At 44.3% G+C, this 16,056-nt stretch overlaps 1 protein-coding gene across 1 annotated transcript in view; it reads left to right on the top strand.

The window, feature by feature from the left end:
- The window catches only part of zmp:0000000660 (arf-GAP with Rho-GAP domain, ANK repeat and PH domain-containing protein 2-like), a 257,277-nt gene that overhangs the window by 8,101 nt on the left and 233,120 nt on the right, over positions 1–16,056 (top strand). The window contains exons 2-5 of the mRNA XM_036958269.1: positions 72–996; positions 9,468–9,544; positions 12,522–12,598; positions 13,293–13,357. Coding sequence (XP_036814164.1) covers positions 182–996; positions 9,468–9,544; positions 12,522–12,598; positions 13,293–13,357 — 1,034 coding nt within the window. The 5' untranslated portion in view covers positions 72–181. The remainder of the gene's footprint in view (positions 1–71; positions 997–9,467; positions 9,545–12,521; positions 12,599–13,292; positions 13,358–16,056) is intronic.

Raw genomic sequence — 16,056 nt, 5'->3', positions numbered from 1 at the left:
AGATACATTAGCTACCAACTGTCAGAGGCATAATACATTCTTAATTGTATCCCTCTTGTTTCTGTCCTCAGCAAAACCACCAAACCTTCCCCCACCCAACACTTTCACTAATACTGATCTGCCTTAGATCCATCATCAACTCTTCTCTGGTGTTGATCTAGACCACCACCAAACACCCACCATGTCGGATCCCACTGACCCCAGAGAGGAGATCCTAGACTGGCTGACCAGCCTGCGTCTGCCCCAGTACGCTGCCGGTTTTCACCTGGGGGGCTTCCAGTGCCTGGAAGACTGCAGGGGGCTCACTGAAAACCGCCTCCTGGAGCTCCGAGTGTTCCCTACAGGACACCGTAGACGGATCCTATGTAGTTTGGAAGCCCTAAGATTGGTGGTGGAAGAGCCGGGGGAAGAGGAAAAGGAGGGGGAAGAGAGGGTGTGGGGCCAGAGAATGCCCGTCCCCCAACCCAGACACATCTTCATGACAAATAAGAAAAGGGTGACTTCCTGCCAGCCTAGTGAGAGGGTAGAGCAGGCAAGATGGGAGGGTAGGCAGACCCTACACCCTGGGGCTGGCTTAGCGTTCTCCTCTTCTGTCTCTTCAATCCCTAACACCCTAAAGGGGTCTCCGAGACCACCTCGGCCGACACCGCGTGACCCTCTCAACGTACGCACCACTTCCTCAGCTTCGAACTCCACATCTGGCAGCTGTGATTCCCTCTCTGTCTCCTCCCACTCTGGAGAGGTGCCCTCTGATTGTGAGATCTCCTCTGAGGAGCCCTCCCCTTCCTCTACAGACCTCTCTCCCGGGCCTGACCACGTCCTATCTGGCAAAAATCAAGAGGTATACCAGGGGAAGATGGTGGATAATGTGATCTATGAGAGGGGCCCCAGCTTGAAGACACAAGCCAAGGGCCCCCGGCCCACCCGTTCCTATAGACTGAGGCACCGGCCGGTCCCCGGGATTCCTGACCAGGTCATCCTACCCCCGCCGGACTGGTAGGCATCTCTCATCCCTCGCCTCATCTGTCTATAACTTATTGATAAGCCTATTATAATATTAAGTGATCAATGGGTGTGTATATACCGTTGGTTTATGATGTTTTGAAACTTTAACACTTTCTCATAGTTAACCCACCATCTCTATTCAGTCTTGTGGTTCCAAAATTTCAATGGTGTTTTTTTTATTTTTAACATTGGATAAAAGTACAGACTCGGAGCTTCTAAATGACATATCGTACGCTGTAGTTGGAGGAAACATGGGGAAGTGATGCTGCTTTAAAAGGTGATACACTTAGAATCACATTTAGGAGGAAAACGGCATTAAAACATTTTGCTGTGATTTTCACACGCGCTCCACATTAATCGTTGGGAAACATATTTAGAAAAGGAATAATATTACCCAAATTGCCTAAATGGATTCTCTGAACATTGTCTCACCAAGTTACCCATTTAGGCAAACCATTTACAGTATTAAATTGCCTATGGTTGTATAATAAATATCACCTTTCACATTGACCAGCTGTTCTTTGATTGCACTCATTTTAGCGTCGTTCATACCCTCTAAAACCGTAGAGTCACCCATCTCTTAAATCATTTACATTGGACCACATGAATGTGGCCATGTGCTAAAGCAGTGAGTTAGTGCTTGAAAAAAAACAAAGAAAAGATTTCACAATAAAATGCTGTAACTTCAAGTGCTGAAGGTAAAGGGGGGGGGGGGGAACAAAGGCTTAGCCTGAGAGCATATTTCTGTCCTGCCCTTTGGAGAAGAACATGTAATGTCTATGTCCTTTTCATCGCAAAAGTCCTGAGCTTCTACAAAATATAATGTTTGCCAGTTTGTGTCCAGTCCGAGGGATGCTTTCACATCTCTGGGAGGAAGGACGTCATCGTTGCACGGCAGCAGAAGCCTGGTTCCATATTAGAGAGAGCTCCTTGGCTACAACAACACCAGGCTCCAGACTGTTGAAGCTGTAAAGGAAGAAAGCAGACTAAAAATAGACAGGAAATTGAAAACCTTGCATACTAGAAATAACATGAATTGACCCTCGAGTCAAAGCAATAAGCTCAAAGTACAACATTCCTGAAGTGTTGCTTGTTCACCCTTGATCATCTCGTTGTATAGGAGGCAGAGAGCAGGTTTATGCTGAAAGACAAATTCCAGAAAAAGACGTTAAAACATGAATTAATTAATGTCCTGTAGCTCGTTATTGCCTGTTGACTACTACAGCTGTACCAAAATGTCCTGTACACACCTAACCTGCTTACAGCCCAACAATGGCAATGCAGACACAAGCAAAAATGTAGCTTCATAATTACCAACTGGCTAGATGTAAATGATATTAATTTAATTCATTTGAACATGCAAAAAAAACTACCTCAATCTATAACCTAACAGCTAGCAAGCTATTTTGCTATGATTTTATTAAGGCTAGCTCGCGAGCCAACTTGGCATGTGTCCCTATAACATAACATGGGGTTTGATTAACTTACTAATTGATTAGCATTCGCACCACAGTGGCTACTCCAGGTAGCTAGTTAAACATGATAAACTGGCTAACATTAAAACGATTATAATTATATAACGGATAACTTAGCTCATCAACAATGAACATTTAACAGTAGAATGCAATTGGCCAACTCAGCTAGCTGTCTTAACGTTGCTTCTGATCACAACAAGTCATCTGTAAATGACGAAGCAAGCTATATCGGTAGCTATATAGCTAGAAATGAAAACAACTTTGATACAGTTGAGACAATAACGTAATGTAATGAAACAGCAGGGAGCAGGTCTCGAACCCTCGACCTTCGAGCCCGAGGTCCGACACGCTATCTATCGACTGTGCCGCAAAAGCATGCTCGTGCGGCAGAGTCGATTTCCGCGCTTATAAACCCAGGGTCGTTACAGTATGTGCATGTAGCTATCTTGGCATTTTCTAACTGTAGACTGAAACACTTAATTACCCTTCCCAGTCGGGCTTCAACCAGTCCAGACTGCTTTACCCACAGAAGACAGAGCTTTTGGTCGACACCAGCAGCTGTGCTGACAACACTGGTATTGAAAGCTGTAGCTACACTTTGCATGTTGTCCATGACGACAATATAAGTTAATACAGTGGATGTTTCAAAGATCCGCGGTAGCAGAGAGCAGGATGTGCCATTTTGACAGAGGAGACTTGAGTGATAGAATGGACTGTCTTTCTCTTGAATGTCCCCCTCATTATCTCAACCAATCATGATGGCTAGGCAAGATTTAGTATTTTCTCTGTTTTAACAGATTTGTGATTTCACATTTTTTACTTATATTTACAGATTTCATACAAGTTTGTTATTAAGGCACATGAAAGTTCACATCTTCAAGAAGGCATTTCTGCAATACCCCCAAAAAATAAAATAAAACATTTTGATGAAACAACGCTTAAGTTCAAATGCCTCTCCTGTGAAGTAGTGACATGCATCATACGACCATCTTTCTGTAACGGTTTAGGAGACAAACAGCGCAACATTATTGGTTAACACTCAGAGCTCCGGAATTCCATAATTACAGGAATGGCTACGACAGTCATTCTGACCATTTCATATTTCAATCTTGTTAAGATTTCATTATGTTAAAATAGGTCATAAAACCCCAGGACACTAAATATTATATAAATATATATTTTAATTGTAATCAGTCAGAACATTTATTGATTGATCCAGAAGTATGTAGACTGTAAATACTAAAATAAGACCTAACCCTTATTGAAACTAATTTCATACATATGATAATCGATGTGGCCTAAAAACAAGAATAAATTGACAATATTGATGGGTGACAATATTATCAATTGTGAAATGGAGAATTAATAGATTGATGACCAGTGCATTGACAAAGAGTACCACTTTTTGATTGCTAAGAGAGCAGATTCAGTTATTTTGCCAAACGACTCTCAACATTGTGCGGATGGGCTCTGTTTGAGAATATAAACTGGGTGGTTTGAGCCCCGAATTTATTTATTTTATTTTACCTTTATTTAACCAGGCAAGTCAGTTAAGAACAAATTCTTATTTTCAATGACGGCCTAGGAACAGTGGGTTAACTGCCTTGTTCAGGGGCAGAACGACAGATTTGTACCTTGTCAGCTCGGGGGTTTGAACTTGCAACCTTCCGGTTACTAGTCCAACGCTCTAACCACTAGGCTACCCTGCCACCCCACAAATGTTGATTGGCTGACAGAAAAAAATATTTTTACTACTCTAATTACTTTGGAAACTAGTTTATAACAGCAATAGGCAAAGGGATGTATCCAGGCACTCCGTGTTGCGTCATGCTTCAGAACATCCCTTAGCCGTTGTATATTGGCCTTATACCACACCCCCTCGTGCCTTATTGGTTAAATCTTACTTGACTAGAATAAGGGCAGCTCCACACGTTCCTCATGTGAGTACTGGCGACAATCAGCAATAGCCATTTGTGACTCACAGCCTGGATTCGGTCTTATGTAGCAAAATTTAAAATGGTGTTTTTTACATTATATAAAATTAGAGACTCGGAGCTACAAATTGGTGTATCATACACTGCATTTGAGGAACAATGGGAAAGTTATTCTGCTTTGAAAGTTGTGTATCCCACAACTGTTGTGAGGGAGTGAAAGTTGTGTATCCCACAACTGTTGCGAGGGAGTGAAAGTTGTTAGGGACAATTTAGGATGATTCACAATAATTGTTTGCTAATATAATAATTGCTTTCCATAATGTAAATAAAGGTTCAAATGTAATTTTGCTAATGGCGAGACTAGTGAGATGTAAAAATCCTTTGCATAAATTGCCTACATTACTACAAATATTAATAGCTAATTATGGAAAATAAGAAACAGTATTGTTAACATATATATATATATATATATATATATATATATATATATATATATATATATATATATATCACCCCATGTTCAAGAAGGGCCTTTTCCCTTTATTCAGATTACAACTGCTCACTTTCAGTTGTTTGAAAACTAAATCGTCTACAAAATATCGTTATGTTTTAAACAAGCCTTAGAAAATGAGTTGCAATTTCAGTTTAATCCACCTGAAAAGACAGAACAAATAATACAACAAATATTGTGGTTAAACTCAAATATACTAATTGATTAAAAAAAATCTATATTAAAACATTTTTTTTTGTAAATTATATCATAAATAGGATTGGTGGAGTTATGTCACATGCAGCTAACACAGATATATGGAAATGTCTGCTCTACCCAAAATTCCAACCAACTAATTGCAGCATTACCACACAAATGGAAGAGGCAAGTGGAAGAGGGAAAAAGTAAGGAACTTGTCTTCAAGAACATAAATGGTTAAAGAAAAGTGTGATAAATAAAAACATATACCAATTTCATTTAAGGACCAAAAAAACTGACAGCTGTGCCATATACATTGCTAACTAGTTGGGAAGAGATTTTTGATGTACCGATTCCATGGCACATGGTTTATGAATTGACACGCAAAACACTAATAACAATATAATAACTAATAACAAGATAAACAATGTAAAACATACGGGGTTTGTAAAATGTATATAGGTTCAGAAATGTTGTGAAATAGCACAGTTACAAATAGAAATCAAACTGGACGGACATCAGAAATAGAGGAAGGACTAAAAACAAACAAAATATAACTATTGTGAAATAGATGGTGTTTGTTAAATGTGTATAATATGTATAAACTGAAGGTAGATGTCTAAGTGTTATTGTTTATTAGTTTACTCCAATTGGGGGAGGGGTGGTAGGGTTTGCCGGGAATAATAAAGGTATATTGTTAAAAAAGGTATGGAAATATATATTTACCCAAATAATATCTGGGGGATTGGAAATGATGCAGACAGTTACATTGATGGAAGCAACAATCTTTCTGCAATATTAAAGCTGATCACAAAAAAAAAACACGAAAAAACAGTACACTTTAGCTTAAGATGTGTATAGCTTGCTAGCTACAGTGGGGAGAAGAAGTATTTGATACACTGCCAATTGTGCAGGTTTTCCTACTTACAAAGCATGTAGAGGTCTGTAATTTTTATCATAGGTACACTTCAACTGTGAGAGACGGAATCTAAAACAAAAATCCAGAACATCACATTGTATGATTTTTAAGTAATTAATTTGCATTTTATTGCATGACATAGGTATTTGATCACCTACCAACCAGTAAGAATTCTGGCTCTCACAGACCTGTTAGTTTTTCTTTAAGAAGCCCTCCTGTTCTCCACTCATTACCTGTATTAACTGCACCTGTTTGAACTCGTTACTGTATAAAAGACACCTGTCCAGACAGTCAATCAAACAGACTCCAACCTCTCCACAATGGCAAAGACCAGAGAGCTGTGTAAGGACGTCAGGGCTAAATTGTAGACCTGCACAAGGCTGGGATGGGCTACAGGACAGTAGACAAGCAGCTTGGTGAGAAGGCAACAACTGTTGGCGCAATTATTAGAAAATTGAAGAAGTACAAGATGACGGTCAATCACCCTCGGTCTGGGGCTCCATGCAAGATCTCACCTCGTGGGGCATCAATGATCACAAGGAAGGTGAGGGATCAGCCCAGAACTACACGGCACGACCTGGTCAATGACCTGAAGTGAGCTGGGACCACAGTCTCAAAGAAAACCATTAGTAACACAATACGCCGTCATGGATTCAAATCCTGCAGCGCACGCAAGGTCCCCCTGCTCAAGCCAGCGCATGTCCAGGCCCGTCTGAAGTTTGCCAATGACCATCTGGATGATCCAGAGGAGGAATGGGAGAAGGTCATGTGGTCTGAGGAGTCAAAAATAGAGCTTTTTGGTCTAAGCTCCACTCGCCGTGTTTGGATGAAGAAGAAGGATGAGTACAACCCCAAGAACACCATCCCAACCGTGAAGCATGGAGGTGGAAATTCTTTGGGGATGCTTTTCTGCAAAGGGTACAGGACGACTGCACCGTATTGAGGGGAGGATAGATGGGGCCATGTATCGCGAGATCTTGGCCAACAACCTCCTTCCCTCAGTAAGAGCATTGAAGATGGGTCATGGCTGAATCTTCCAGCATGACAACGACCCGAAACACACAGCCAGGGCAACCAAGGAGTGGCTCCGTAAGAAGCATCTCAAGGTCCTGGAGTGGCCTAGCCAGTCTCCAGACCTGAACCCAATAGAACATCTTTGTAGGGAGCTGAAAGTCCGTATTGCCCAGCGAAAGCCCAGAAACGTGAAGGATCTGGAGAAGGTCTGTATGGAGGAGTGGGCCAAAATCCCTGCTGCAGTGTGTGCAAACCTGGTCAAGAACTACAGGAAACGTATGATCTCTGTAATTGCAAACAAAGGTTTCTGTACCAAATATTAAGTTCTGCTTTTGTGATGTATCAAATACTTGTGTCATGCAATAAAATGAAAATGAATTACTTAAAAATCATACAATGTGATTTTCTGGAGTTTTGTTTTAGATTCCGTCTCTCACAGTTGAAGTGTACCTATGATACAAATGACAGACCTCTACATGCTTTGTATGTAGGAAAACCTGCAAAATCGGCAGTGTATCACATACTTGTTCTCCCCACTGTAGGTAAACAAAGTTTAAGTTCACACACGGTACGTAACATTAGCTAACGAGCCAGCCAGCTAACATTAGCTAGTCAAACAACAATGAACAGTGCTTGGAGCTAACCAACCATGTTCAATGTTAGCTAGCTAACATTAGGCTCTAATTAGAACAGCAAACAGCTCTGGGAAACAAATAATATCAGCTAGGGAGCCAGCCAGCTAAAGTTAGCTTGAAATGAAACCACTTTCTGTCAAAATTTGAAAATGTGTAATATCTGAAAATGTACGTTAGTCTAGCGTTAGCTAGCTCCTATCTTATACAGTGAGGGGAAAAAAGTATTTGTTCCCCTGCTGGTTTTGTAAGTTTGCCCACTGACAAAGAAATGATCAGTCTATCATTTTAATGGTAGGTTTATTTGAACAGTGAGAGACAGAATAACAGCAAAAAAATCCAGAAAAACGCATGTCAATAATGTTATAAAATTATTTGCATTTTAATGAGGGAAATAAGTATTTCACCCCTCTGCAAAACAATTACTTAGTACTTGGTGGTAAAACCCTTGTCACAGAGGTCAGACGTTTCTTGTAGTTGGCCACCAGATTTGCACACATCTCAGGAGGGATTTTGTCCCACTCATCTTTGCAGATCTTCTCCAAGTCATTAAGGTTTCGAGCCTGATGTTTGGCAACTCGAACCTTCAGCTCCCTCCACAGATTTTCTATGGGATTACGGTCTGGAGACTGGCTAGGCCACTCCAGGATCTTAATGTGCTTCTTCTTGAGCAAGTCCTTTGTTGCCTTGGCCGTGTGTTTTGGGTCATTGTCATGCTGGAATACCCATCCATGACCCATTTTCAATGCCCTGGCTGAGGGAAGGAGGTTCTCACCCAAGATTTGACGGTACATGGCCCCGTCCATCGTCCCTTTGATGCGGTGAAGTTGTCCTGTCCCCTTAGCAGAAAAACAAAGCATAATGTTTCCACCTCCATGTTTGACGGTGGGGATGGTGTTCTTGGGGTCATAGGCAGCATTCCTCCTCCTCCAAACACGGCGAGTTGAGTTGATGCCAAAGAGCTCCATTTTGGTCTCATCTGACCACAACACTTTCACACAGTTGTCCTCTGAATCATTCTCTGAATCATTGGCAAACTTCAGATGGGCATGTATATGTGCTTTCTTGAGCAGGGGGACCTTGCGGGCGCTGCAGGATTTCAGTCCTTCACGGCGTAGTGTTACCAATTGTTTTCTTGGTGACTATGGTCCTAGCTGATCATTTCTTTGTCAGTGGGCAAACGTACAAAATCAGCAGGGGATCAAATACTTTTTTCTCTCACTGTACATCATCGTGCATGGACGCGTCTCCCTGTCAGGAATGCGATGCCACGTTTGCCCTTAGTTTGAAGGTAAAATCCGGAGACAGGTGTTTCCTCCATCTCTTTTAGTTATCATACTCTAATTCCACTGATTTCAAAACTGATTTCAAAACTCGATCCTCTAGAAAGTAGAGAGCTCCACTACACGATATATATTTTTTTAAAAAGGCACGTTCGACAGGATTACCAACACAGACTGACGAGCTTCCAATCCGAACTCTCATGGCTAGTGGGACGGTTGCGAGCTTTTTCTAAACCAACAAGGCTCGTAATTTTTACAATTTCAATCGTATTTACAGATGGCTTGTTATTAAGACACATGAAAGTTCACATGTTCAAGAAGGCATTTCTAGCAAAAAAAAAACGCATTATGATGAAAAAACATTTTTTTTAAACTTTCAAACGTTTCTTAAATCGGGTCACATTTGGGGAACGTATCCTTTCTAGTGTTAACTCAAAGGCATATATATATATATCCTGATCCCTTGTGTGTCAGACAGTGTTCTAATAAAGGTTATTCCATTCTTTTCCCTCCTCAGGAGCTTGCCATCCACAACCGACCTTGAACACCTTCCCTGCGCCCAGGTTCCTGGCGGTGCTAACGGCAACCAGAAAGGTCTCCTAGCAACAAATCCTATTTCAGCTCTTCCTTGAATATTTTATATTATCGAGTCAGCAGGCACTACTATTGTTTGCCCTGATGAAAAAAAGGGGGGGGGGGGGGGGGGGGGGGGGGGGGAAAGAGGGAGTGTGTTTTAGATTCATCACGGGGGGGGACCAACGTCACGTTTTGAGGTTGCTTTTGTCTTGCTGGGATTGCGCTCTCGCTCTCTCTCTCTCATCTTGCGTAGTGGTGCCAGTGAGGCCTAGTGTATATCCCGCTTCACTCTCCTAACTCCAGAAGTTTTTTTTTTTACTTTGTTGGTAAATTGACCTTTAATGATACATGCAATGTGTTGTGAGGTCTGTGTTGATGCCTCCCTCTGTCTATGGTGGCTCCAATATCTGTTGAATGTGGATCTGACTCTTTCCTTCCAAAAGTATATACAGTAAATACAACTTCCCCCTCTTTCTGCCTAGTTCCTACCTCTACTTTTCCTCCTCTTTTCAATTTACTTGGTCTCTCTCTCTCTCTCTCTCTCTCTCTATGTCTCGCTCTCTCTCTGTCTCTCTCTCTCCTCTCTCTCTCTCTCTCTTCTCTCCTCTCGCTCTCTCTCTCTCTCTCTCTCTCTCTCTCTCTTCTCTCCTCTCGCTCTCTCTCTCTCTCTCTCTCTCTCTCTCTCTCTCTCTCTCTCTCTCTCCAATAGATCGTGATAAACGACCCTACTGTCTCTCAGACACCAGACCTGTCCATAGAGATAAGGGTCTGATAGTGTGTTCCTCTTCAACATAGAAAGTGGATCTGTCTCTTTCCTTCCAACAGTAAATACAACTTCCCCCCCCTCTTTCTTCCTAGTTCCTACCTACACTTTTCCTCCTTTATTCGATTTACTTGGTTGCTCTCTCTCTCTCGCTCTCTTCCCCCTTTCTTTCTCCCCATTTTCTCTCCCTTTCTCTCTCTCTCTCTCCCCTTTCTTTCTCCCCATAGTCTTTCCCTTTCTATCTCTCTCTCTTTCTCTCTCTCTCTCCCCTTTCTTTCTCTCCCATTTCTCTCTCTCTATCCCCCTTTCTCTCCCTTTCTCTCTCTCTCTACCCTTTCTCTCCCTTTCTCTCTCCCCCTTTCTCTCCCTTTCTCTCTCTCTTTTTTTTCTCTCTCTCTCCCCCTTCTCTCTCTCTCTCCCCTTTCTTTCTCTCTCTCTCTCTCCCCCCCTTTCTCTCTCTCTCTCCCCCCTTTCTCTCTCTCTCTCCCCCTTTCTCTCTCTCTCTCTCTCTCTCTCCCCTTTCTCTCTCTCTCTCTCTCTCTCTCTCCCCTTTCTCTCTCTCTCTCTCTCCCCTTTCTCTCTCTCTCTCTCCCCTTTCTCTCTCTCTCTCCCCCCCTTTCTCTTTCTCTCTCAGCCCAATAGATCGTGATAAACGACCCTACTGTCTCTCAGACACCAGACCTGTCCATAGAGATATGGGTGTGATAGTGTGTTCCTCTTCAACATAGAAACACAGCCACCAGGTCCTACTATCTCCCAGTGCCTTACCTCGATGGCCTATCTAGTAGCTCGTATCTATGTATGTGCCTGGCTGTTTGTGTAGGTATGTGTGTGTCCGTCCGCCGGGGGATGTCTGCCGGCCCTTGCTGTCCCCAGGAGATGGGCGATGTTATTTGTCACTGTGACAGGCGGTGGCCCACACCGGGTCGCCCCGGGTCTATAGACTGATGGTGTCTGGGTGGTCTCATACTTCCTCCCCCTCTCCTCCCTCCTCGGCTGAGGTCCCCATTGGGCCTCACACAGGGCCAAGGAACGTCCTTGGTTTGGCTAGTGTCTGTCTGAGAAAGGGAGAACAAGTTTTTTGCAGAAGAGAGAGAGAGGAGGAGGGGAGACGACGGGGAGGGAGAAGAGAGGGAGGAGGAGGGGAGACGACGGGGAGGGAGAAGGAGGGGAGACGACGGGGAGGGAGAAGAGAGGGAGGAGGATGGGAGACGACAGGGAGGGAGGAGGAGGGGAGACGACAGGGAGGGAGGAGACGACAGGGATGGAGAAGGAGGGGAGACGACGGGGAGGGAGAAGGAGGGGAGACGACGGGGAGGGAAAAGAGAGGGAGGAGGAGGGGAGACGACAGGGAGGGAGGAGGAGGGGAGACGACAGGGAGGGAGGAGGAGGGGAGACGACAGGGAGGGAGGAGGAGGGGAGACGACGGGGAGGGAGAAGAGAGGGAGGAGGAGGGGAGACGACAGGGAGGGAGGAGGAGGGGAGACGACAGGGATGGAGGAGGAGGGGAGACGACAGGGAGGGAGAAGGAGGGGAGACGACAGGGAGGGAGAAGGAGGGGAGATGACAGGGAGGGAGAAGGAGGGGAGACGACGGGGAGGGAGAAGGAGGGGAGACGACGGGGAGGGAAAAGAGAGGGAGGAGGAGGGGAGACGACAGGGAGGGAGGAGGAGGGGAGACGACGGGGAGGGAGAAGGAGGGGAGACGACGGGGAGGGAGGAGGAGGGGAGAAGACGGGGAGGGAGAAGAGAGGGAGGAGGAGGGGAGACGACAGGGAGGGAGGAGGAGGGGAGACGACAGGGAGGGAGGAGGAGGGGAGACGACGGGGAGGGAGAAGGAGGGGAGACGACGGGGAGGGAGAAGAGAGGGAGGAGGAGGGGAGACGACGGGGAGGGAGAAGGAGGGGAGACGACGGGAGGGAGAAGAGAGGGAGGAGGAGGGGAGACGACGGGGAGGGAGAAGAGAGGGAGGAGGAGGGGAGACGACAGGGAGGGAGAAGGAGGGGAGACGACGGGGAGGGAGAAGAGAGGGAGGAGGAGGGGAGACGACAGGGATGGAGAAGAGAGAGGGAGACGGTAGGAATATGCTTCAACATGTTACCCAGAACTCTGAGGGGAGGATGCATCCAAGTGTTATGGTTATGTGGTGCAACAACAGTATGTAGACCTATACCATGAGCATTTGTCTGTGAGAGCTAATGATGTTTTATGTGTGTCCTTCTCTCTACTCTAGCCCCACTGCAAAGAACGTTGTCTCCCATTGTTCCTTATGGAGAAACATTCCTATACAACAACCCAGAGAACATACTGGTAAGGTGAAATACTGAAGTTGTATATGAAACCAAATAGGTGCGCTACTATTGAGCACTTAGACCTACAGTTGTATAGATTACATTCAATGTAAGAACATTATTTACAGCCAGGCAATGATAACACGATCTCCAGAGAGATTTGGTCACGGGGAGGCTGATCAGAGCCTGGTAGGCCCCACCTGCGGCCCCACCCCACCTGTCATATCCTTCCTACCTTTGATATGTGTTTATTGTTACCCCTTTCACAGAGTACATATTCTCAGAATCTTGACATGTTCACTGTTTTGAGATTATGTGGAAGTAGCTAAGATGCTAAGAGAGAAACTCACTATCCAGTTCTATTTTCTATATGTCTGCCCACACACATCCACTTCCCCCTGTCTCTTCTTTCACTGCAAATTGAGAGTAAACTTGAGCAAATTGAGAGTAAACTTGAGCAAATTGAGAGTAAACTTGAGCAAATTGAGAGTAAACTTGAGGCTCAATCAGTTTCACTTTGGCCTATGAGGTTAATAGAAATGTCACCTGCTAGCCTAGCCGCTAAGCTAACCTAGTCACTATGCTATCAGTCTAACAATGCCTGCTAGCCTAGCCGCTAAGCTAACCTAGTCACTATGCTATCAGTCTAACAATGCCTGTTTTGAAAGTGCCCTTGTGTGACTTTATGACTAATCTGTGTTATTCTGTCTCAGGACCAGGGTACTAAAGAACTGTTCAAGAAAGAAATCAAAGAGAATGTCAAGCAGAAGAAACCGAGGTGAGATGAGGGCCACTCCGATACACAATAGTTGCCCCTACAACAGTAAAGACTACCTTTGCTTAGGCCACAAATAGTCGAACAGTATTTCAAAAGAGAAAGGCGTTTAACTACTGAAATTGGTATGGTTGCTAAACCCTGCTTCAGTTGTCTCTACAGTATTGCAAAAAACAAAATTTGTAATTACATTTTTACAAACGCGAAGGTATTACAAGTAGCATTTGTAAAAAGCTTTACACAAATATTGTTGATTGATAAATATTGATTGATTTGATATATATATATACACTAATATATTAAAACTGTATTATTAACACAAAATAACTGTTTGGGTTTCATATTATTGGAAATGCTTAAAGCACTTTGGTCATCAAATGCACCTGCACTGCTCAAAAAAATAAAGAGAACACTTGAACAGCACAATGTAACTCCAAGTCAATCACACTTCTGTGAAATCAAACTGTCCACTTAGGAAGCAACACTGATTGACAATACATTTCACATGCTGTTGTGCAAATGGAATAGACAACAGGTGGAAATTATAGGCATTTAGCAAGACACCCCCAATAAAGGAGTGGTTCTGCAGGTGGCGACCACAGACCGCTTCTCAGTTCCTATGCTTCCTGGCTGATGTTTTGGTCACTTTTGAATGCTGGCGGTGCTTTCACTCTAGTGGTAGCATGAGATGGAGTCTACAACCCACACAAGTGGCTCAGGTAGTGCAGCTTATCCAGGATGGGACATCAATGCGAGCTGTGGCAAGAAGGTTTGCTGTGTCTGTCAGCGTAGTGTCCAGAGCATGGCGGTGCTACCAGGAGACAGGCCAGTACATCAGGAGACGTGGAGGAGGCCGTAGGAGGGCAACAACCCAGCAGCAGGACCTCTACCTCCACCTTTGTGCAAGGAGGAGCAGGAGGAGCACTGCCAGATCCCTGCAATATGACCTCCAGCAGGCCACAAATGTGCATGTGTCTTCTCAAACGGTCAGAAACAGACTCCATAAGGGTGGTATGAGGGCCCGACCTCCACAGGTGGGGGTTGTGCTTACAGCCCAACACCGTGCAGGACGTTTGGCATTTGCCAGAGAACACCAAGATTGGCAAATTCGCCACTGGCGCCCTGTGCTCTTCGCAGATGAAAGCAGGTTCACACTGAGCACATGTGACAGACGTGACAGAGTCTGGAGACGCCGTGGAGAACGTTCTGCTGCCTGCAACATCCTCCAGCATGACCGGTTTGGCGGTGGGTCAGTCATGGTGTGGGGTGGCATTTCTTTTGGGGGTCGCACAGCCCTCCATGTGCTTGCCAGAGGTAGCCTGACTGCCATTAGGTACCGAGATGAGATCCTCAGACCCCTTGTGAGACCATATGCTGGTTCGGTTGGCCCTGGGTTCCTCCTAATGCAAGACAATGCTAGACCTCATGTGGCTGGATTGTGTCAGCAGTTCCTGCAAGAGGAAGGCATTGATGCTATGGACTGGCCCGCCCGTTCCCCAGACCTGAATCCAATTGAGCACATCTGGGACATCATGTCTCGCTCCATCCACCAACGCCACGTTGCACCACAGACTGTCCAGGAGTTGGCGGATGCTTTAGTCCAAGCCTGGGAGGAGATCCCTCAGGAGACCATCCGTCACCTCATCAGGAGCATGCCCAGGCATTGCAGGGAGACCATACAGGCACGTGGAGGCCACACACACTACTGAGCCTCATTTTGACTTGTTTTAAGGACATTACATCAAAGTTGGATCAGCCTGTAGTGTGGTTTTCCACTTTAATTTTGAGTGTGACTCCAAATCCAGACCTCCATGGGTTGATATTTGATTTCCATTAATCATTTTTGTGTGATTTTGTTGTCAGCACATTCAACTATGTAAAGAAAAAAGTAGTTAATAAGAATATTTCATTCATTCAGATCTAGGATGTGTTATTTTAGTGTTCCCTTTATTTTTTTGAGCTGTGTACATATATATATATATATAAACTTTGCGACCTTTTGCCACATTTCAGGCTTCAAACATAAAGATATAAAACTGTATTTTTTTGTGAAGAATCAACAACAAGTGGGACACAATCATGAAGTGGAACGACATTTATTGGATATTTCAAACTTTTTTAAAAAATCAAAAACTGAAAAATTGGGCGTGCAAAATTATTCAGCCCCTTTACTTTCAGTGCAGCAAACTCTCTCCAGAAGTTCAGTGAGGATCTATGAATGATCCAATGTTGACCTAAATGACTAATGATGATAAATACAATCCACCTGTGTGTAATCAAGTCTCCGTATAAATGCACCTGCACTGTGATAGTCTCAGAGGTCCGTTAAAAGCGCAGAGAGCATCATGAAGAACAAGGAACACACCAGGCAGGTCCGAGATACTGTTGTGAAGAAGTTTAAAGCCGGATTTGGATACAAAAAGACTTCCCAAGCTTTAAACATCCCAAGGAGCACTGTGCAAGCGATAATATTGAAATGGAAGGAGTCTCAGACCACTGCAAATCTACCAAGACCTGGCCGTCCCTCTAAACTTTCAGCTCATACAAGGAGAAGACTGATCAGAGATGCAGCCAAGAGGCCCATGATCACTCTGGATGAACTGCATATATACTAACTCAGCAAAAAAATAAACGTCCTCTCACTGTCAACTCCGTTTATTTTCTGCGAACTTAATATGTGTAAATATTTGTATGAACATAAG

The sequence above is a fragment of the Oncorhynchus mykiss genome, chromosome 21 (assembly GCF_013265735.2).
Source record: "Oncorhynchus mykiss isolate Arlee chromosome 21, USDA_OmykA_1.1, whole genome shotgun sequence".
Classification (NCBI taxonomy): domain Eukaryota; kingdom Metazoa; phylum Chordata; class Actinopteri; order Salmoniformes; family Salmonidae; genus Oncorhynchus; species Oncorhynchus mykiss.
The sequence above is the reverse complement of the archived record's forward strand: the minus strand, read 5'-3'. Positions and strand labels throughout refer to the sequence as shown.